The following is a 22,208-nucleotide window of genomic DNA, read 5'->3' on the forward strand; positions in this document are numbered from 1 at the left end:
CGCGAGGAAGCCTATTCAGCATAAGGGAAAATCCCTTAAAAAGCGGATAACTTGGCAGCTATGGGTTACACGAGGAGGGGCGGAAACCATGTATGCCAACCTTGAGCTCCTTGGAGGAAAAGGCGGAATAGGAATGCAAATAACAAAATAAACCATGTAGAAGTATAGCTCCTAATGAAGAGCCAAATGCGCAACTGGGCAAATGTACTTAAAGGCTGCCTTCAGCCCTCTGCACCAAATATACAAAGGTGGGGTGCAGGATAAAGTAAGCATGCATGGAAATACAGTGGTACCTCTGGTTACGAACTTAATTCATTCCGGAGGTCCGTTCTGAACCCGAAACTGTTCTTAACCTGAGGTACCACTTTAGCTAATGGGGCCTTCTGCTGCCGCCGTGCCACCGGTGCACAATTTCTGTTCTCATCCTGAGGTAAAGTTCTTAACCCGAGGTACTATTTCCGGGTTAGGGGAGTCTGTAACCCGAAGTGTTTGTAACCTGAGGTGTTTGTAACCCAAGGTATTGGGGGTGGAACCGACATACATGCCCCCAACCCTGTGTATGCTTTTGTCCTTACAGTTCCATGCCAAACGCCTGAGAAGCTAATGTAGCCTCAACAAACAATCATTTGTAGGCATGTCCCTATCCCTCTTCACACTTTCCCCCTCGTATGTCCAGGGTGAATACCTGAAGAGAGCTCCTCCTCCTTTATAAAAACTATGGCTACTTTTTCAACTTGTTTTTTTATTTAACAAATAAATTGTCAAAACCTCTTAGAATCATAGAATCATAGAATTGGAAGAGACCACAAGGGTCATCCAGTCCAACCCCCTGCCAAGCAGGAAACACCATCAAAGCATTCTTGACATATGCCTGTCAAGCCTCTGCTTAAAGACCTCCAAAGAAGGAGACTCCACCACACTCCTTGGTAGCAAATTCCACTGCCGAACAGCTCTTACTGTCAGGAAGTTCTTCCTGAGTTGGGTGAAGTTGGCTTCTCGTAACAAACCAAAGCTACGATTAAGCGGAGTTTACCCACCCGTGTTTGGACATCGAGACCAGCTGCACCTAATCAAAGATGGAAGGAAAAAGCTGTTAAACTCCTTCTTTGCGGCTGCACAGGAGGAAGGGAGAGAGATAAAGCACCAGGCTCATTCTTGTAACACTGAGAAATGTTCGGCATTGAATCTGAGCAAGCCACAGTATATCTAGCAACCCGACCCACTCTGTACAGAGCTCCCCTTCTAAATGACATGACCATGTCACCTCTTTTTTTTGAGAAGAAGGGGTGTGCACGCCCTTTGGGTTTTGAAATCTGGATATGCTTACATCCGCATTTTGTTCAGCTGCTTTATGCTCTACGCTCTATATTTATCGTCTGAGGTTTCTTTATCTAGTTCTTAGGATGATTCAGTGTGGCCGTAAACAAAGCCTAATAGCCTGAGGAAGCCAGATTTATAGCTGTCTTGCCTCACTGAGGTGGCAGAAAAGAGCTGTGAACCAGTGAATCAGGGTTTTCTCAAGTCTCATTAAAGCTTCCTATAAGTTTTGTGCACCAGTATCAAACTTCCCCAAAGAGCGCCCCCCCCCCAATAATCCGCTTCCAGTTTCAATCACTGTTAACAGTAAGGCAGCAACAATCGGACAACTTGACAAGATTTGAAGACCTTCTGTCTGCACCATGTCTTGAACCAACCAGGTATTCTGCTTTCCTTCCCGCCTCCCTCCCTCTCCCTCACACACTCTGAACAGGGTTTTTGTTTTAATCGTCTTTTTTCAGGTTATTAAAGAACAACTTTTAGTTATTTAAGCACACTCCCCATTTCCATAACCATCTTTCTATCATGTTCCCGGGTCACTTTACCAAAAGAACAAACAAAATATTCACATTTGTTATTGTTATTAGATTTATATCCCACCCATCTGGCTGGGTTTCCCCAGCCACTCTGGGTGGCTTCCAGCACATATGAAAGCATAATAAAATGTCAAACATTAAAAAAAAAAACTTCCCAATAAAAGAAGAGAAGAGGGGCTCCTGCAGGCATCATCTTATCAAGAGCTCCTTTCCATCTGATGGGGGGAATTGGATCTTCATTGTGGCAGCACCAAACCTTGGAACGCCCGTCCCATTACATATCAGAAAGGTGCTGCCTCTGTGGTCCTTTTCAGGTGCTTGTTTCAGTAATATATATATATATATATATATATATATATATATATATATATATATATATCCCAGCCTATACCTGTTTTAAATTTGCCATTGTTTTGCATGTGTTTTTGCTGGCTTTTTGTTATTATTATTGTTATATATTGCTGGAGGAGACTCTTGAGAGTCCCATGGACTGCAAGAAGATCAAACCTATCCATTCTGAAGGAAATCAGCCCCAAGTGCTCACTGGAAGGACAGATCCTGAAGCTAAGGCTCCAATACTTTGGCCACCTCATGAGAAGAGAAGACTCCCTGGAAAAGACCCTGATGTTGGGAAGGATGGAGGGCACTAGGAGAAGGGGATGACAGAGGACGAGATGGTTGGACAGTGTTCTCGAAGCTACGAACATGAGTTTGACAAAACTGCGGGAGGCAGTGGAAGACAGGAGTGCCTGGCGTGCTCTGGTCCATGGGGTCACGAAGAGTCGGACACGACTAAACGACTAAACAACAACAACAACAATATTGCTTTAAGAAGTCTCATGGGAAGCAATTCACCATCAGAAATAAATAATGGGCTAAAAGCCACAAAGCCCTGTACCCAGCAAAGTTGTCCTGTTACTATAAGAATTTACCCATCCCCGACACCACTCTGTGCCCCCCCCATCTATTCTGGGGGTTCCACTAAAATTCTGGAGGTTTGGGGGGGAAGTCTTGTTTTGCAGATGTGCTGGCATGAACAGGACAACTTCACTGGATATAGACCAGACACACAAAAGTAGGGTTAAAATTCTTGAATTTTATCCTACGCATGCGCATATACACTGTATATATACAGTGGTACTTCTGGTTACGAACTTAATTCGCTCCGGAGGTCCATTCTTAACCTGAAACCATTCTTAACCTGAGGTACCACTTTAGCTAATGGAGCCTCCTGCTGCCGCCACACAATTTCTGTTCTCATCCTGAGGTAAAGTTCTTAACACGAGATACCCGAGGTGTTTGTAACCCGAGGTACCACTGTATGTGCATAAACCATCACAAGGCTGTACCCAAAGAGGGCATGTGCACTGAATGCAATTCCCTTATGATCAACATTTAAATGAAGCAATCACCACAACAAGCACTTATGTTGACTCATGCCGGAAGTGGTAATTGACATGTGGAATTAGTCAAGCTCTCCATGCTTGATGGACAGGTTGAGAGAGAGAGAGAGAGAGAAGAGCAACTGGAAATGCAGGGAGATGTGAAGAAAACCTAGCAAAGTTTCTGGATTAAAAATAACCACAACAATAATAAGCTATGTCAGAGGCCCAAAGGAAAGAAATTGTTTTAAAGTGAGTGGATGCTTAAGAAACTGAAAAGGGGATATTAGAAGCAGATATTCTTAAGGGTAGCAGGCACTGTTATGAAGCAATAACTGAACTATGCTGATTAGGGACAATTGAACATTACACAGTTGCGCTCCTTGGGGCATTCAGCAACATGAATGAAACTATTACTAACTCCCACACCTTTTTCCCTAACAATAATCTGCTGCCCAGACTAAAGAGGTAGGTGGCACTGGTAGAGGTCCATCCCTTTGAATCACCACTGGTAGAAAACCACTACTGCCTTTTGCACACTGTAATTCATCTACAGTTCATCTATTATTCTATTTAGAATAATATAGAGAAGGAAGCCACACTTTGGATATGTGCTAGTCCCTTACCCCACCCCACCCCTTGTACAGATATCCCAAGTGTGGTTCTGTTCTGTTTAGAAGGATTTCACCATTGTATCCTTCTAACCGATGATTTTGCAAATGATAAAGGTAAAGGTAAAGGGACCCCTGACCATTAGGTCCAGTTTTTACCGACTCTGGGGTTGCGGTGCTCATCTCACGTTATTGGCCGAGGGAGCTGTCGTGCAGCTTCCGGGTCATGTGGCCAGCATGACAAAGCCGCTTCTGGCAAACCAGAGCAGCACACAGAAACGGCATTTGCCTTCCCGCTGGAGCGGTACCTATTTATCTACTTGCACTTTGACGTGCTTTTGAACTGCTAGGTTGGCAGGAGCTGGGACCGAGCAACGGGAGCTCACCCCGTCGTGGGGATTCAAACCACCGACTTTCTGATCAACAAACCCTAGGCTCTGTGGTTTAACCCACAGCGCCACCCGCGTCCCTGTGGCACCTGAACATTTCCTGCCGTTGCTGCTGGATTTTGCAGCGCTACTGCGAAAGGCAGAATGGAGCATGGCCCTCGCCCAGGTGCCAGGCGCCCAACCATGCTCACTCAGCCCACGAACCCACCGCTTGGCAGGCCAAGAGGAAGAAGAATGTGCATGGGCAGGATAGCACATGGGTGTGTGGCTGCTAATCCTCTCCCCCCAAAATGCATTCTCCCAATGAGTGGGAGAATGGCTTCACCCACTGCTGGCTCCAACCTTTCCCACTGCCATGCAACCTAAACCACCACATGGCTCTTGGGCTTAAGAAGGCCACCCCTCCCCTTCCTGCAATATACACACCCACACACAAAAGCCATGATTCTGTAACAGACCCTGGAGAGCGCCACACACAAAATACTTCTGCTTGGAGCTGGGAGACACAGTTCTGCAGCCAGCTCACAAGCACATGAGTGATCTACTCTGTAACATCAGGGTGGAGGGGGGGCTATCAAGGAAGAGGCAATATTTCTAATCACTGATCTTGTGATTCTTCAAGCCATGGAGGAGGAAGCACAAGCTTCTTTGAGTTCCCCCTCCTTCTGCCTCAGTTCTTTGGATCACGTCATCTTGTCCTGCAGCCCTTGGTCTGAGCAATGAGAAGTTCCAGGGACAGAGCTTCCTTTGGAAGGTGAGGGTGCTGGAACCCGGTCGCCCTGCCTGCTGCTAAAAGTGTGTGAAAGGGTGGGGAATGTGAAACCACCAGGGCCCCCCCCCCACCTGCACTGTGGGCCTCTCCATACATGCTTTTTTCACTGTGCACTCATTATTATTTGTGCTCATGATGGGCAGCTATGCTTGCAGTATTGCTTGTGCCTGCAAAAGGTTTAAGGGCAGACAGGCCGCTTCATTTCCAACCGGTGCACGTCCTTCCTGCTGAAATCCTGTAACCTTTTATACCACTCATGTTCTTGTTTACAACTCTTGTACTATAGTGGCAAGAGTGGCTTCTCCAAACATCAATAATGTAGTAACATCGGCAAAGCATTACAGAACCACTGTTGTCCAGCAGGGGGAAGATCTTCTCCTTCCAACAGGTTTTTGGGGAACTGACTGCTTTTAATGAAAGGACTGTGATGCTTTTATTGTAATCATTGGTATGTTTTTAATAGATTTTTTATATTTATATGTAGTTTTATTTCTATTAACATTTAATTGTTGTTTAATGATTGTAGGGAGGTTTTTTTTAATATTTTATCTGCAAGCTGCCTTGAGTCCCTGTCAGGGGGAAAGGTGGGGAACAGGGGCGTAGCCAGGATCAAAATTAGGGGGGGCAAGGGACGAGGCCAAGGCACAAGAGGAGAGGGGCCACAGTGGGGCAAGGAAAGCCATGGTCGTTCAGGGGCGAGGGGGCACCAGGATCAGCCCAAAATCGGGCTGCTCCGACCCCCTCCTCCCCCTCCTCAACCGGCAGGGGCGAGGGGGCGCCAGGATCAGCCCAAAATTGGGCTGTTCCGATCCCCTCCTCCCCCTCCGCGATCGACGCAAAGCGTTTGGCTGGCTTTCCCTCCACCCACCCCACAGCCAGTGAGAAGGGAGACATCCTCTAGCCAGCTGGCTGTGGGGCGGGCGGAGGGAAAGCCAGCCAAACGCTTTGCGCGGCTCTGGGGCTTTCCCTCCACCCGCCCCACAGCCAGCCAGGGAGAAGGGAGACGGCACCGGGCAGCGGGGCAGGCTGGCCAGCGGCCCTGCTTCTAGGGGGGGGGACTGCCCCCTCCTGCTCCCCCCTGCGTACGCCCATGGTGTGGAATAATAATAATAATAATAATAATAATAATAATAATAATAAAGAATGTGTGGACTGTCCCTTATAAATATACAGTACTACTAATGCACTATTACTGTGTCAATAAACATGTTGCAGAATATATCTGCCAAAAAAAACCCAGACTAGACAGGCCCTGTGATAAGATGCCTCCCGCCTTACTGCATTCTAGTCTCACCACCCAACATTACTTGCTACTCATTCATCAGGGTATATTTGAGAAGCCATGTATTCCAGTTTCCCACTTGCAGAGCATTAAAAGTTCTCAGGCGAAGAACATTTTCAATCCCTGAATTCAGAAGGAAAGCAGCAGCAGAGGAAATGTGATGGCAAACATTATTCTTTGTAACCGCAGCATATATCTAGAGAAATTCATTTTCCTAGACACCATGAAGCTCTGGAGTGCTCACTTTAGGCATCATTTTATTGCCGCTGAAGATATAGGCCACCACTTCTGTTTAATGTGACTAAGGCAGAAAGTTTCTCATTAATTGCCCTTCTGCCCAACTATTGCATTCAAAAAGAGTTCATTATAACAACGTTAAATGTTAACAAGGGATTTGGGAGGGGGGCTCAGCTTTTGCTTCTGTTCCTTTACGAAGACACATTTTGTTACACTGTACAGTAGCTCTGTTCCTCAATATAAAGCACATGTGACCTGTTCTAAATAAAGGATATTTTCCACTTCTTGCACAACTGGAACAGATATAAACAGTAGCCTGGTCAAACTGCAGTGCAAAACTACTCAAGAGGAAGAGACTCCAGCAAGGCTGCTTTAAAAAATAATCATCATTGTGTGTGTGTGTGTGTGTGTGTGTGTGTGTGTGTGTGTGTGTGTGTGTATTGGGGGGAATCACATTAGATCAAATTCTTAACAAATGCAATTCTATGAAATCTTTTTTAAAAAATAATTTTTATTAATTTTACAGAAAAGAAAACACAGCACTTTAACACAACAAATACAAACAAAAATAACAAAAGAAAACATTATAAGAATAACAAAACAAAACAACAACACAAAAATCCAAAGACTATAATCCTTTCCCCTTAACATTATTAGAGGGGACTTCCTCGAGTTCCCTCTATCTGCGGTTCATTTCTCGTTCATCTTTAGCAATTTCCAATTCATTATTTAAAACTCTTTACAATTTCAATTCTCTCATACATCAATTTACTTAACATAATACTTAAACCCGTAGTTTCTATAAACTTCTAAATTTAATCTTAATATACAATTTTACCATACTTTTTTAGATAAACTTTAAAATCTTTCCACTCTTCTTCAGTCGCTTCTTCTCCCCGGTCGCGTATTTTCCCGGTCATCTCAGCCAGTTCCATGTACTCCATCATTTTCATTTGCCAATCATCCACTGTTGGTAATTCTTGGGTCTTCCAGTTCTTAGCTAATAATACCCTTGCCGCCGTTGTAGCATACATAAAGAAATTAACATTTTTCTTGGGAATCTCTTTTCCAACTATACCCAATAGAAAGGATTCTGGTTTCTTAATAAATGTGTTTTTAAACACTCTCTTTAATTCATTATAAATCTTCTCCCAGAAATCCCTTACTACTGGGAAAGTCCACCACATATGATAAAAGGATCCTTCCTCTTTCTTACATTTCCAACATTTATTATCTTGATTATGATAAATCTTGGCTAATTTTACTGGTGTAAGATATCATCTATACATCATTTTCATTATATTTTCTCTTAAAAGATTACACGCAGTAAATTTCACATTCTGTTTCCATAATTTTTCCCAATCTTCCATCAAGATATTATGTCCCACATCCTTTGCCCACAGTATCATGACATTCTTTGTTTGCTCATCTTTCGTATGCCACTCAAGCAATAACTTATACATTCTGGAAAGTATTTTTGTTTTTGGTTCTAACAATTCTGTTTCCAACTTTGACTTCTCTGATTGAAAACCAAGTTTCCTATCCAATTTAAATACTTCATTAATCTGATGATATTGGAGACAATCATCAAGCTTATTCTTCAACTGTTCATATGTTTTTAACTTAAATTGGTCTCCTTCTTCTATCAGCATATCCCTATATTTTAACCAACTGGTTTCCATATTCAATCTTTTATGTGCTTTGGCCTCCAACGGTGAAATCCATTTAGGTGTTTTTCTTTCTAATAGATCTTTATACCTAATCCAAACATTATACAATGATTTTCTAATTATATGATTCTTAAAGCCTTTGTGAACCTTCACCTTGTCATACCACAGATATGCATGCCAACCAAATGCATTATCAAAGCCTTCCAAATCTAATACATCAGTATTTTCCAGCATAAACCATTCTTTCATCCAGCAAAATGTAGCCGCTTCATAATAAATCTTTAGATCCGGCAGGGAAAAAACCCCTCTTTCTTTACTATCAGTTAAAATCTTATATTTGATCCTGGGTTTTTTTCCCTGCCATATAAATTTCGAGAGCACCTTTTGCCAATCTTTAAAGCAATCCATCAAATTAAGAGAGATTTAGGAATATGGTCGAATTTGAAATTGTCTTTGTTGGGCCGTATTGCAGCTGTTAAGATGAATGTATTGCCAAAGATGTTATTTTTGTTTCAATCATTGCCAATAATTGGCAATTCTATGAAATCTAATCACTAACATAGTAAAGCAATTTAGAATAGCCTGGTTAAGTTTCAGAGCCCGTAATTGTTGAAAGATCACATTTAGACATATTTGGGACTCTTCTATTGCTAATTTTAATCAGAACTTCACAGAACAACTTCTACTTCTGTTGTTACTTTTTAAGGATAGAACTTTTCATTAGTGATCTTAAACTATTATTGCATACCACCCCAATCTCCACAGCAGTGCGAGATTGCAGGGAATTCCAGGGGCATCTACCCAAGGTCCTTGTTTCCTTTTGGAAAAGAGGTACAGCAGAGACAGTGGTGTCTTTATGATATATGGCTTATTTACACATATATACAACCTGCGCCTACGACAGAGGGGTTCCCAGCATTACATTCCAAGAGGGTCTTGCCTCCTCCCTAGGCACAGCCTTGGATTCAAACAGTCATCCACCATCATGCCCTGCCAGCTGCTTGGCGTCTCTGTCACATCACTCCTTCTCCATTTCTCTAACCTTCACCTTTATCTGTAGAGTGAAGGGGGCCTCACCCCTTTGATGCTTTGTGTTCTTCTTAATGCCACATTCCCAGGTTATCACTTCACATGGGAAGCCAGCCTGGCTTAATACATGCTGATTCCAGAGGGTCATCATTGTCTAGCACACAGCTTAATACTCACTGGTCTGGCCTAATACACATGAGTCTAATACACATGAGTTTTGCTATTTCCCAGTTATAACACTCAAAGTATCAATTAAATTCTGACATTTGTTTGATCCGGTGATCACAGTGGTCTATCACCCACGAATTCCTAACACTATGAATATTAGATTTTGCAGAAGATAATGAATGAAGAAGTAGACTCCAGAATGGATAGAAAAAGACTCTCTATCAAGGTCTTTCTGTTGGGATAGAGCCGCTTTATATTAAGGATACTTCAAGACTTAAACATCCAAGTATGAAAGATGGTACTTCACCTTCTCACAAATCATATTCTCAAACAGATTGTTTTTAATTTCTGAAAAACTGATAGGCAATGTTTTAGAATTCAGTATTGAACCAATTGTATGTGCTGATCGGAGCTTCATATCAGTGTTACATGAATCTGCTTCTGGGCACACAAAAACATATTCACAACGAAAATAAGAACTATATTGTACTACAAGACTGAAGAAAAATAAAAACATTTAGTTAGAAAGAATAAAAACGGTAGATAATCTGGAACTCTGGTGAAGCCCTTACAATTTGTGTCCAAGAAAGGGAGAGGGAAAGAGTTTAGTATTGATAAATGAGTTAAATATATTAAGATGTAATCCTCTTCTGTGTTACACTGGCTGAGGTACTTTAGATTTTTGCAGAAGCCCTGCAACACTTTGCACTATCAATAGATGGGTATGCCCATGCTGAAGACAGCAATAATATATCATGCTGAAAGCAATAGAAAACTGTAATTCTGGCTACTGGGGAACAGGGGAGTAAAGAGTATGACAAAAACCAACTAATTAAATTGACCTATAAAGCATGGGCATAGGCAGGGGGGCAGGAGGGGGCAGTTGCCCCCCTAGAAGCAGGGCCACTGGTGGCCAGCCTGCCCAGCTGCCCGCCGCCTCCCTTCCCCCTGGCTGGCTGTGGGGCGGGTGGAGGGAAAGCCCCAGAGCCGCGCAAAGCATTTGGCTGGCTTTCCCTCCACCCGCGCCACAGCCAGCCAGGGAGAAGGGAGACAGCTGGCTGTGGGGCGGGTGGAAGGAAAGCCAGCCAGCTTTGCGCGGCTCTGGGGCTTTCCCTCCACCCGCGCTACAGCCAGCCAGGGAGAAGGGAGACGTCCCTTCTAGCCGGCTGGCTGTGGGGCGGGTGGAGGGAAAGCCAGCCAAATGCTTTGTGCGGCTCTGGGGCTTTCCCTCCACCTGCACCACAGCCAGCTGGCTAGAAGGGACGTCTCCCTTCTCCCTTGCTGGCTGTGGGGCGGGTGGAGGGAAAGCCAGCTTTCCCTCCACCCGCCCTGGCGATCCGGAGGGGGAGGAGGGGATCAGAACAGCCCGATTTCGGGCTGATCCTGGCGCCCCCTCGCCCCTGCCGATCGCGGAGGGGGAGGAGGGGGTCGGAGCAGCCCGATTTCAGCCTGATCCTGGTGCCCCCTCACCCCTGAACGACCATGGCTTTCCTTGCCCCACTGTGGCCCCTCCCCCCGTGCCTTGGCCCCGCCCCTTGCCCCCCCTAATTTTGATCCTGGCTACGTCCCTGCTATAAAGCCTTATAAAGCTCAGGACCAGCATGGTCATTGCTTTTCATCCTTTGAGGCCCTGGTCTTTCTTTGTGTGGCTTCACCAAGGGAGATGCAGATGCTGTGTACAAAACAAGAATGGTCCTTTTCAGTGGTGGCCTCCTGTTTCTTGAATGCTCTCCCCATGGAAGCATGCCTGGCTAAGATGGCCCACCGCTAAGCCCCTTTAGCCATTGGCTACGCTTCAGTTATGTCATGTTTACAAGCACTCCAATCCCCAGAATAAAGCCATCAGTAAACAATAGTTCAAGTGCAGCTTCTGAAAGGCAAAAGGAAAGATAGGCAAAACTCTAGCAAGAAAAAACCTTGAACAACAAAAAAAAATATTCCTCATTGTTAAATGTTACTGACACTGAATATGCAGGTTTCAGCCCCGAACATGGCTGTATGAGTGGGCAGTTGAAAATCAACTGATGCTCTCATACTCAAACAAAGCACAAGTGTCAGTGGCTGCATCCCTGGAACTATTAGCTATTTGATTCTGCTGACCTGCGCAAGGGCAGAACCCCTGGCCATTGGCCATGTTGGCTGGGGCTGATGTGAGTTGGAGACCAGCAAGCAGGTTCTCCATTCCTGTCCTACTGTGAGAATAGCTCAGATAAAGAGAGACACACCCTTAGTTCTGAAAACAGGGAACTTTAAAGTCTCCTGCAATGCTTCGCTAGAATCCTAAAAAGATTAAGAGAAGACCAGAGTTTCACCGAGCCCAGGTCCCTGTCTCTTGCAAACCAGATTCTTATGGGAAACAGCAATGTGCTGTATTGATGTTGTTTGCAGCACTGATTTTGTCCTGATGTGTTTTATTATTTTGAAGTAAACTGCTTTGAACACCAAGAAAAAACTTTATAGAAATTTGTTGATTAATAAAATGAATACATAAAGTGTTTTCATAATAATTTCCAATGCAGTTGAGATTATGGGGGTAGGGGTGGGTGAAAAGTACAGCTCTGACGAGTTGTTCGTTTCCCACAGTGAGCCTACTTAACAACTGCCAAATTAAGTCAGTCAGCATTTATCCTGATTCAAGTCTGCAATATTTGCCATTTATACAGCAGCATCAGTGTGTGTGTGTGTGTGTGGCTCTTTTCAGAATGTTAAGAGAGCAGATTGCTGTCTCAAAGAGTTTCGTGTAACCCAGGTACCCAATTTTTAATTGAAAATGTACTCCCAGAAACAGCAATACTTCAAAAGAGTTAGTAATTACAAAAACAACATAGTGACTTGGCTTGCTTTCAGATCAGATTTAGAGACTGCTGACAAAAAAAAAAGATCCATATTTATCATTATTATTAATTTCTATGGCACTTTTTTTAAATAAACAAAGTGCTTTGCTGTTCTCATCTTATTCATTACTTGGATATGTCATACTGAAATCCAGGGCCGTCTTAAGCGCCCCTGGCGCCGTGGAGCGATGAATCCCTCCGGCGCCCCGCCCCGTTTCCCAGCGCAGTGGGCGGGCGGGCGCAGCTGCGCGTCGAACCTCCTGGCGGGCCGGCGCCGTGGTGCCCTGCGCCACCGGGGGTCTACCTAGAGCCGGCCATGCTGAGATCACATTTCTCTTGTTGACTTTTGGGCAGTGATAGGCACCTCCAGATGATGAACTGTCTCTCTCTAAATGTAGGACTACAACTCCCATCATCCCTGACCAATGGCCATGCTGGCTGGTGGTGATGGGCAGTACAGTTCCAAGGATATCCGCATGGCCACAGATTCCCTATTCCTGCTTTAGGAAGTTACAGGCTTTAGAGGGAAGTTTCACAAAATAAGAAGCTTAAGTTCTTATCACAGGTCCCCAACATTAGCAAGCGATTGTAGCCCCCCCCCCCAGTCAATGGCCTGGATGAAATTCATAATCAGCCCTCCTTTCCTCATTGTCCCTCTCCCCCACCTCAACCCCCAGACCACACAGTCAAAGAAAAAACCTCCAGCATGAGAATCGCTCTCCTTCAAAGGAAGACCAGGGATACTGTAGGAGTATTACAAAGTATTTTAGTTTGAAGAAAAAGCATTCCCAATCTTCTTTTTTACACAGTATGTAACACTCTGGCGCACCTTGGTTACAAAGGACCTAATATTTGGCACATAGTTTAGTGATATGTGGGGAATTATCCAAGATAATCCAACAGGAAGCCATGGGAAACAGGCGCAGCACGAACACGACAGATCTATCTACAGCTTTTAATTAAGGAAGCAATTGAAAGGGCAGCCCCCCTCCTTTCATAGCGCTCTTACATGCATGTTCGTAGAGAAGGTAGTAAATTTCACTTATTTCAATACTTTGTTTTAATAATTTATTTAAGGGGGCAATGAGTTTTGAAAATGATTTTACAAGAAACCAGGGAAGGGGAGGAGGGAAGTCAAAAGCCATATGTATGTCTGTCTGTATGTATTGTTTTATGTAGAATTATTGTTGTTAAATTGAAAAATAAAATGTATATTTGTTTATTTATGTATTGAATTTATTTATTGAATTCATATACTGCCCTATACCTGCTGGTCTCAGGGTGGTTCAAATAATAATAATAATAATAATAATAATAATAATAATAATAATAATAATAATATTTGTACCCTGCCCATCTACTGGGTTGCCCCAGATAAAGGTGGTATATGAATGTACAGTGGTGCCTCGCTAGACGAATTTAATTCGTTCTGTGAGTCAATTCATTTTGCGAAAAATTCGTCTAGCGAATCCCATAGGAATGCATTGAATTTTTAATATATATTTTTGCCCATAGGAACGCATTAATTGAATTTCAATGCATTCCTATGGGAAACCGCGATTTGCTAGACAAATTTTTCACAAAATGAATTCATCTAGCGAGGCAACCTCTGCTCGAAAAATCTCTTCATTAAGCGAAAAATGCATCTTACAGGGCATTTGTCTAGTGAGGCACCACTGTAATAATAATAATGTATTTAAATTTCAGCAAATTGATCACAATTACAAAAACAGGTTCCACCTTTCTTCAAGGAATGTTGTTCGGAAGTAGACCACATTCTGTGTACACACACGAAAAGTCCTAAATTCAATCCATAGCATCTCCAGGTAAGGCTGGAAAATATTGTTGTCTAGAATCACAAAGAGCTGTGCCAGTCAGGGTAGGCCAGGGATAGCCGCCAAGAGGGCATTCAGGTGTTGACTCACATCACCCCGACCATTGGCCATAGACGCTGCACATGCTAGGCTTGCTGGGAGTTATAGTCCATGTCTGGCTTAGTGTTGTGGAGTAGCTGACAGCGCTTCTCCTGGCTCCTCCTGGCCTGCATATTCAAGATCTACACAGAAATCCTATCCAAGTTAACTCCAAGATGGTTAGGCTGCAAGTCCACAGAGCAGTTCCTGTCCCAGATCCCTCTAGGCACAATAGCTACAGGAGACTGGTCTGGAGGAAACTGCTTTCACTCTCCAAGTAATGCCCTGGGGCTTAACGCTACCCTTCGAACCCACTCTGAAACCCACACTGACATTGCCAGGTGTAAAACGCACAGGGAGGGGAGATGGGAGATAACAAAACAGCCAAACTTGAAAGCCATAGATAGGCCTGATCCGCGCATATAGCACCAAACAGATTTAAACTTCCCAATGCAAATCGGGATCAAAAGGGTGGGGAAAGGAGAGGTGGTGACACATCGGAAAGAGAGGGTGCCCAAAACTTTTTTCAAAGAGGGCCAGATTTGATGAAGTGAGCATGCATGAGGGCCAACCAAAGTTGTTGTGAGCTTTTTTTAGGATTGAAGTTGGTGAGCTTTTTTTAGGATTTTACCCCAGGACATATACTACCATGGGGGCCGGATTGAATCAACCGGTGGGCCGGATTAGGCCCCTGAAACGGACTTTGAATATGCCTGACATAGAATTATAGAATTGTAGAGTTGGAAGGCACCACGAGGGTCATCTAGTCCAACCCCACACACACAATGCAGGAATATTTTGCCCAACATGGGACTCAAACTACCAACTGGGCATGCCTTCCTTGAATGCTTTGCCTGACTAGAATGTGCCTTGTAAGTACGATAATACCTCTTGCTTACCTGGATAGAACGTGTGTGTATAGAAACCTGTGGCTTTTGTGTAACAGTACAGAGATAAAAGTCACACCACTTTTGTACCCGCCACTGGAATGTACCCTGTACCCATGATTGCACAGGAGGGAATGCCGCCCTTGAGCTGGAAAAGTTTGCCCCCTCCCCAGTAACATAGCTTGGCCTGGCCTTCCTCTAATACCCCCAGGCACAGTACGGAATGTAGCCATGCCATAGAAAGTTGCTCCTCTCCATCATGCCAAACAAAACAGTTCCACAAACATTCCTCCATCCACACCAGAGTAACAGGAATAGGAGCAGCAACTGTAGAAAATCTAAATATGGACCAGATATAAGGTCTGTTATATTGTGGACCTGCACAAAAAGAGAAGCTGACCAACCAGCCCCTTTTTATTTCCGCTTTGCAGCAATCCTAAGAGAGTTTTTAAAACTCTTGACTTTATATTTACAGTACTTGCACTTGAATCTACCTATAATGCAAGTGCATGAGCTTCTAGTTTTCAATCTGCCGTGAGTTAGCAACATTTACACGGAGCACAAATGTAATAGTCGGTGTAATGCATACTTTGGAAGAATGTAAAGAGCACTATTTAGTTTCATGGCTCTAGCTCATTATCCTCATATAATACAATCTGGCCCATCCATCTGAAACATTCCAGAAACTTGCCTTAACCCCCCCCAAAAAAAAACCACCCCACAGTGTTTATTTACATGTCCACTCCTGGATGGAAAGCTCACAATTCAACAATATAGAAAATCGTTCCAATTCAAAAATCTGCCCGAATCAGCCAATCCGAGACATTCAGTACAAGGAAAAGGGGTGGGGGTGGGGAGTTGAGCCGTTCCTTCTCCACTCTGCTTTGCTTCATACCCATCTAACTATTAGTGGAAGTCTGTAACTCCTAGTCAAGGCCAGATAATGCCTCTGGTGAGAAGGTCTAACAATACCCTTTACATAATACCAGCCACAGGGCTTGGCCCCTCCTCCCTCGCCCAAACAGTAACACACACTAAACAAAACTGCTATTATGGCAGGAACCACTCGCTAAATGGCTGCCTTTATATAGCTTCAATCTGTAAAAAGATGTTTCCTTTCAATGTATTTAGCAACAAAAAAAACTTTTACAAACAGCCTGATTCAGCAGCACAGGAGTAAACAGCAGGCACATAGTTGCTGGGTATATATTTCTTCTGTAACATTCCCCTCTTTTCTCCTCCTCCTCCTCTTCTCTCCCCACCCCACTTCCAAAAGAGAGACCAGCAAATAGCCCCAACGCGGGTGGGGAGGGGGGAAGCAGGCGGGCTCACGAGCTGCTGACACCCTCGGTCTGTTTTGCCACGCACGCTTCTCGCACCTAAGTGAAATGTGCGCCGACGCCTCCGCCTTGGCACCCTGCAGAGCCATGCCAGCCCACACACATTACTTACACACACACACCCCTTGCAAAGAAAAGACAACCCAAAGGGGAGGTGGGGGAGCCTATGCAAGCTGATCTGAGGTGTCGGAGCAAAAGAAGTGGAGCCAGAGGCAGAGAGGGATACTCTCCACAAGCGCTGCCAGGAAAGGGGGCGGAGGGCAAACGACGACCTGTCATTTCCCCCACCCGCCAAGTGAGCGAAGCATGCGTGTGCGTTGTTGTTGTTGTCGTCGTCCTGCGGGAAAGTTTCTCCTTCTTTCTTCCCGGAGGCAGAAGAGGAGAAGGGGGTCGTAGGGAGGGGGGCTCCCTGACACCGGGCAACGGCTCGGGTTTGCAAACAACAACAACAAACAACAACACTTCGGTCAAGAGGCTTGAATGACAGCTGGGACAGGAGGTCCTGCGCAGAAGGCGAGGGCGCCTCGACCGGGAGAAGCGAAAGGAGATTATTTGACGGGGTGGGGAGAGTGGTATGGGGACACACGGCGTTGTAAGGGGAGGGGGGCCTCGGAAAGATGGGGAAAGGGCAGAATGAGGTGCAAGAGAGAGGAAAGTTGGGAGGAACGGGGAATTTGCAGAGAGAAGGAGAAAGGAGAAAGGAGGGGCTTAGGGCGGTAAAAAGAAAAGGCGCCCGGTTGCTTTAGCACTCTCCCACCCGCAATTCCTTCAGAAAGGTTAGAGATGGGCTGCGCATCTGCACCCGCGTCCTCGAGTTCACACAAGCAGGGCCAGGTCGCCCTTCCAGATTTAGTCCAGAGTGGCGCAGGGAGGGGGTGGGGAGAAGAGGCTGGACGGTCCTGCTGTGGGAAGAAGGGCAGAGGAAGATAACTATATACTGTAGGCTATACGGTTGGAGGGAAAGGGTGGGGGTGGCGACGGACGGAGGATCGCGTCCCGGACCGCAGGGGGGGGGGGGCGGCTCACCTGTTCTTCAGCGGCTGGCTCTTCAGCTCATAGTACGTCTTGGGCTCCTCGTGGAACTCCTCGCCGACCTCGAAGTCCGGCACGATCCCCGACTCCGCCTGCATGTCTCCGGGAAGGCGAGGGAGCGAAGAAGGGACGGAGAGGCGGGGGAGGCGAGCCGCGCCCGTCCCGAGCAGCGCAGCCTGCGCCCTGCACTCCGTCTATGCGCCCCGCGGCTCTCAGAGCCAGCAGCTCTCCAGCCCCAACACTCCCGGCTTGGATGGACTCGGCTGGGCTCTGCTCTGCTCTGCCCACAGCACAGCTCTGCGCACACCTTCCTCCCGGCGCCGCCTGGGATTTGTAGTTCTTCGCGGGGGCGCTGCCTACCAAGCCCTATCGCCCGCCCCACTACGACTTCCATAAGGCCGAGCGGCCGTGACGCAAGGCCCGGGAGGGCGGGGCGCGGAGAGGCACCGGCGCGCACCCTGTCAATGTCAGCAGAAAGCCGCTCGCCAAGGGTACGGCGGCGGCGGCGGCAGCGGCAGCGCCCCGCTTCGGTCGCGGGAGGCGCCGGGGCTCAGGCCCGCCGGGGTATCGGGCCTTGTTCCCACGAACAAGGCTGGCGGCGGCGGTCGTCGTTCGCAGGGCGCGAGGTGCTTGCACTCTGCACGTGCTCAGACGTGCCCTCGCATTCGCCACAAACTACGGGCTGCTGGTCCATGTTCACACACCGGCAAGGCCAAGGCGCTCTGAACATGCCCTGCGACCTCCGGGTATAGGGCGGTATATAAACTCAGGTAATAATAATAATAACAATAACAATGCTCGGAGGCACCTTCGCTTTCGTGAGGTGTGCCAAGCAGGAGTCATGCTCATAAAGGAGTCATGCTCAATAAGCCTGTCTGCACTCTGGAAACACTTCTGGTTGCCTGGCAGCGTTCCCACATGGCGATGTGAACACTTGCTCTGCGCTTTGATCGCGTAGTTCGCACTGAAAGTTGGTTGCTCAGCAAAGGGGGCGTGGTAAAGCCCTGGTTCGTTCGCATTTAGACCTGCCGTACGGGGGGTGGGGGTGGGAAAGCTCTCCATCCTGAAACGTTTTTGGGTATTATTTTGTCGCAAGTGCATCCATGAACACACTGAATAATGGTGCTTCATGAGCTCAACGGGGCTTCTGTCCTCTGGCCAGATGCATTTCCCAGCAAGTTGGCCAGCCTAGGAATAGAAAGGCTATTCAGTGCCCAAGCACGGAGTCCAATGCAAACTTGTAACCACCTCCCCAACCATGCTACAAAAGGCCTGTTTTGAAATACTGGAGGATTGATTGCTGTCATTTAGTTCCATGTCTAGCATGTTATGCGTGCTATGGTCCATGGGGTCACAAAGAGTCGGACACGACTAAACGACTAAACAACAACAACTAGCATGTTAGCCTGAATTTTTCAACCCCATGGTAATGGGCTTGCAATCCAGGCCAAGCCTGCCTGTAAATTTTGTCCTGTAGAAGAAGAGTTTGGATTTGATATCCCGCTTTATCACTACCCTAAGGAATCTCAAAGTGGTTCTCTCCCCCCCCCCTCTGCCCCATCTTTTATGGCTATCTAGTTCCAGCAGTGTGAACTCAGGCTAAAGGCTGCAGGTGATTTTTTTTCCTGAAAAGATTTGGCATAGCTTGAAGCTTAAATCCTGCTTGCTGAAAATAGATCAGTGTGTCGACATACAGTATTTAAAAGATCACAAGCTCACTCCTTCTTTTTTACTTTGGATTAATCCAGAATAATCATCATGAACTATTTAACAATCAAACAAGGATCAGAATGCTCCTATTCAGGCATAAACAAAACCACCCTTTTAATCCTTCTTTGGGTAAATATGAATGACCACATATCACAGTAACTAACTACAATTTGCACTTCACCTCTTGCTCAACAAACCACTTGTTTAGATCCTCCTGGCAAGGGAAAATTTAGCACACTTCCACTTCTTCAGATTTCTGACCATGTGTGGAAATAGGGTAAAATCATCCGTATCACTACACAGTGTTTATATGCACATCATTATTTGATAAGCTTTCTCTTGATAAGTAGGATTCTATATTGATCCAATACTTTGGCCACCTCATGAGAAGAGAAGACTCCCTGGAAAAGACCCTGATGTTGGGAAAGATTGAGGGCACAAGGAGAAGGGGACGACAGAGGACGAGATGGTTGGACAGTGTTCTCAAAGCTACGAACATGAGTTTGACCAAATTGCAGGAGGCAGTGCAAGACAGGAGTGCCTGGCGTGCTATGGTCCATGGGGTCACGAAGAGTCGGACACGACTAAACGACTAAACAACAACATATTGATCCTTCTAAGCACCTGGAATGTGATCCAAAAAATGCACCTGCTCTGACTGTTAAACGATCCGTAGTGCATGTTCTAGAAACTGGCAGTTACTCCCTCTAATTTCTGATCCCCAGAGGTGATTGCCATTGCTTATGCAGCCAAAATGGCACCATCCACCCAAAACAGGGAGGACTGGGGAAGCCTCAAGGTTTGCAGAAGTACAACAGAACATTAGCGGGGTGGGGTGGGGGGGACCCTAAGAGAGAAAACCATTCAGTCAAATATTGATTCCTCTTTCAAATCCTTGCTCCCAAAACAGCTTTTTAAAACCCCTTTTCATCTCATACAAGCACTCCCAACTACCCAGCTCAGTGCACATGTGTCCTTGCAGGGACAAAGCTTCCAGTTTAACATATTTTAACATTACATTGCAGGTTTGGAGGCAGAGGTTGGTCATGGATGCTTTAGCTGAGATTCCTGCATTTGCGGGGGGTTGAACTGGATGACCTTCAGGGTCCCTTCCAACTTTACAATTCTATTATTCCATAGCCTGCATGTCCAGTTACAAAAGGATCCCAGGTATCAGGGCTGGGAAGGACATCTACCAAGGACCCCGGAGAGCTGCTGCCAGTCAGAACAGATGATACCAAGCAAGCTGATCCTACAGACTGAGACAGCACAGAGTATCTAAATGGGGTCACAGGCATCCAACACACATATGGAATGAGTAAGGGGACAGAATAAGTAGATGACAGGAAGTGGTTTCCACGTGCTTTTGAGACTTAAAAACCACTACTTTATGCAGCAGACTTCTGGAGAGGTATGTGTTACAGAGCCAGGCAGGTCATGATTCAATGGGGGGAGGAACGACTTCTTTTTAATTCTCAATTACTTTTCAAATTCATACATTAACCATTGCACCCATACATTGACTTCCCTTCCCCCTTCCATGGTTCATTTTAATTATCTATTACTTCTGCAAATTCTAATTACTCCATATTTTTTAAATATCGTATCTCTGGTTAATTTATACTGCTGACTTTACTCTAACCCTGCTAATGTTTTGACCTGTTTACAATGATGCTTCAGATATTCTACAAACATTTTCAAGGAACCGCTTATTTCGGGAAGAGTTCTCTTTCTTTTAACACCCCTGGTTTTCATCAAGGGACAACTTTTTTAGTGATGTGGCCGTGTCTCTCCAAAGTGACTAATCTTATTTTGAATACAAAGTAGATGATGTAATATATCCTGCACTGGGATAATTTATATTTGGATATGACATGTGCAAATGTTTGATTTTAGACAGTTTCCTTATCGGGCAGGTGTGGTCTGGTGAGTAGGGTGGGAGCAGTGTACTGGCTCTTTAAATGCTGCATGGTTTGGGGCCAATCACATCAGTGCTGTCTCAATTCCTCCTCGCCCCTCCCTGCCCACTGTAAAATGGGAAAAACGAACAACTTGCTCTGCACCACTGTTGTGTTCTTCGATATAATAAAGAGTGTAATAGGCATAAAAAAACCAGATGCCAGTATTCTTACTCACTTCTATTGTGCCCAGAAACAAAATCTGGGGTGCAGCTATGCATGCAGATAACAGCAGACTTTCGGTTGCAATGGCTGGGGACGCAGGAAATCTAGGAAATACAGAACATAACAGGTTAAACCATGTTCATGGTGGTGTCCCCAACTATTTACATCTATGTAAATAGTTCAAAAGATAAAGAGCATATTTGATGATATTGCTGCAAAACCTGGGGTGTATGGGGTGCTAGGGTAGGGTAGTACCTCTGGAGGGGGGACACATCGTGCTTCTTCTGGGGTAGCTTGTCCACATTTCATAGAATCATAGAGTTGGAAGAGACCACAAGGGCCATCCAGTCCAACCCCCTGCCAAGCAGGAAACACCATCAAAGCATTCTTGACATATGTCTGTCAAGCCTCTGCTTAAAGACCTCCAAAGAAGGAGACTTCACCACACTCCTTGGCAGCAAATTCCACTGTCGAACAGCTCTTACTGTCAGGAAGTTCTTCCTAATGTTTAGGTGGAAGCTTCTTTCTTGGAGTTTGAATCCATTGCTCCGTGTCCGCTTCTCTGGAGCAGCAGAAAACAACCTTTCTCCCTCCTCTATGTGACATCCTTTTATATATTTGAACATGGCTATCATATCACCTTAACCTTCTCTTCTCCAGGCTAAACATACCTTTGACCATTTTACTGCTCCCTAAGCCATTCCTCATAAGGCATTGTTTCCAGGCCTTTGACCCTTTTGGTTGCCCTCTTCTGGACACGTTCCAGCTTGTCAGTATCCTTCTTGAACTGTGGTGCCCAGAACTGGACACAGTACTCCAGGTGAGGTCTGACCAGAGCAGAATACAGTGGTACTATTACTTCCCTTGATCTAGATGCTATGCTCCTATTGATGCAGCCCAGAATTGCATTGGCTTTTTTAGCTGCTGCATCACACTGTTGACTCATAAAAAAATTCCTTCAGTAGCACCTTCAGAT

The 22,208-nt window shown here is 45.6% G+C and overlaps 1 protein-coding gene across 4 annotated transcripts in view; it reads right to left on the minus strand.

The window, feature by feature from the left end:
- Positions 1–18,303, minus strand: part of MITF (melanocyte inducing transcription factor) — a 142,691-nt gene extending 124,388 nt beyond the window's left edge. Inside the window, exon 1 of one of the 4 annotated variants that reach the window (XM_035106664.3) lies at positions 17,394–18,303. In XM_035106664.3, coding sequence (XP_034962555.1) covers positions 17,394–17,497 — 104 coding nt within the window. In that variant the 5' untranslated portion in view covers positions 17,498–18,303. The remainder of the gene's footprint in view (positions 1–17,393) is intronic. The other 3 variants (XM_035106663.3, XM_088662418.1, XM_035106665.3) reach the window with 3 other exon arrangements.
- Positions 18,304–22,208: the final 3,905 nt, after the last annotated feature.

Source organism: Zootoca vivipara, chromosome 2, assembly GCF_965207765.1.
Source record: "Zootoca vivipara chromosome 2, rZooViv2.hap1.1, whole genome shotgun sequence".
Lineage (NCBI taxonomy): Eukaryota > Metazoa > Chordata > Lepidosauria > Squamata > Lacertidae > Zootoca > Zootoca vivipara.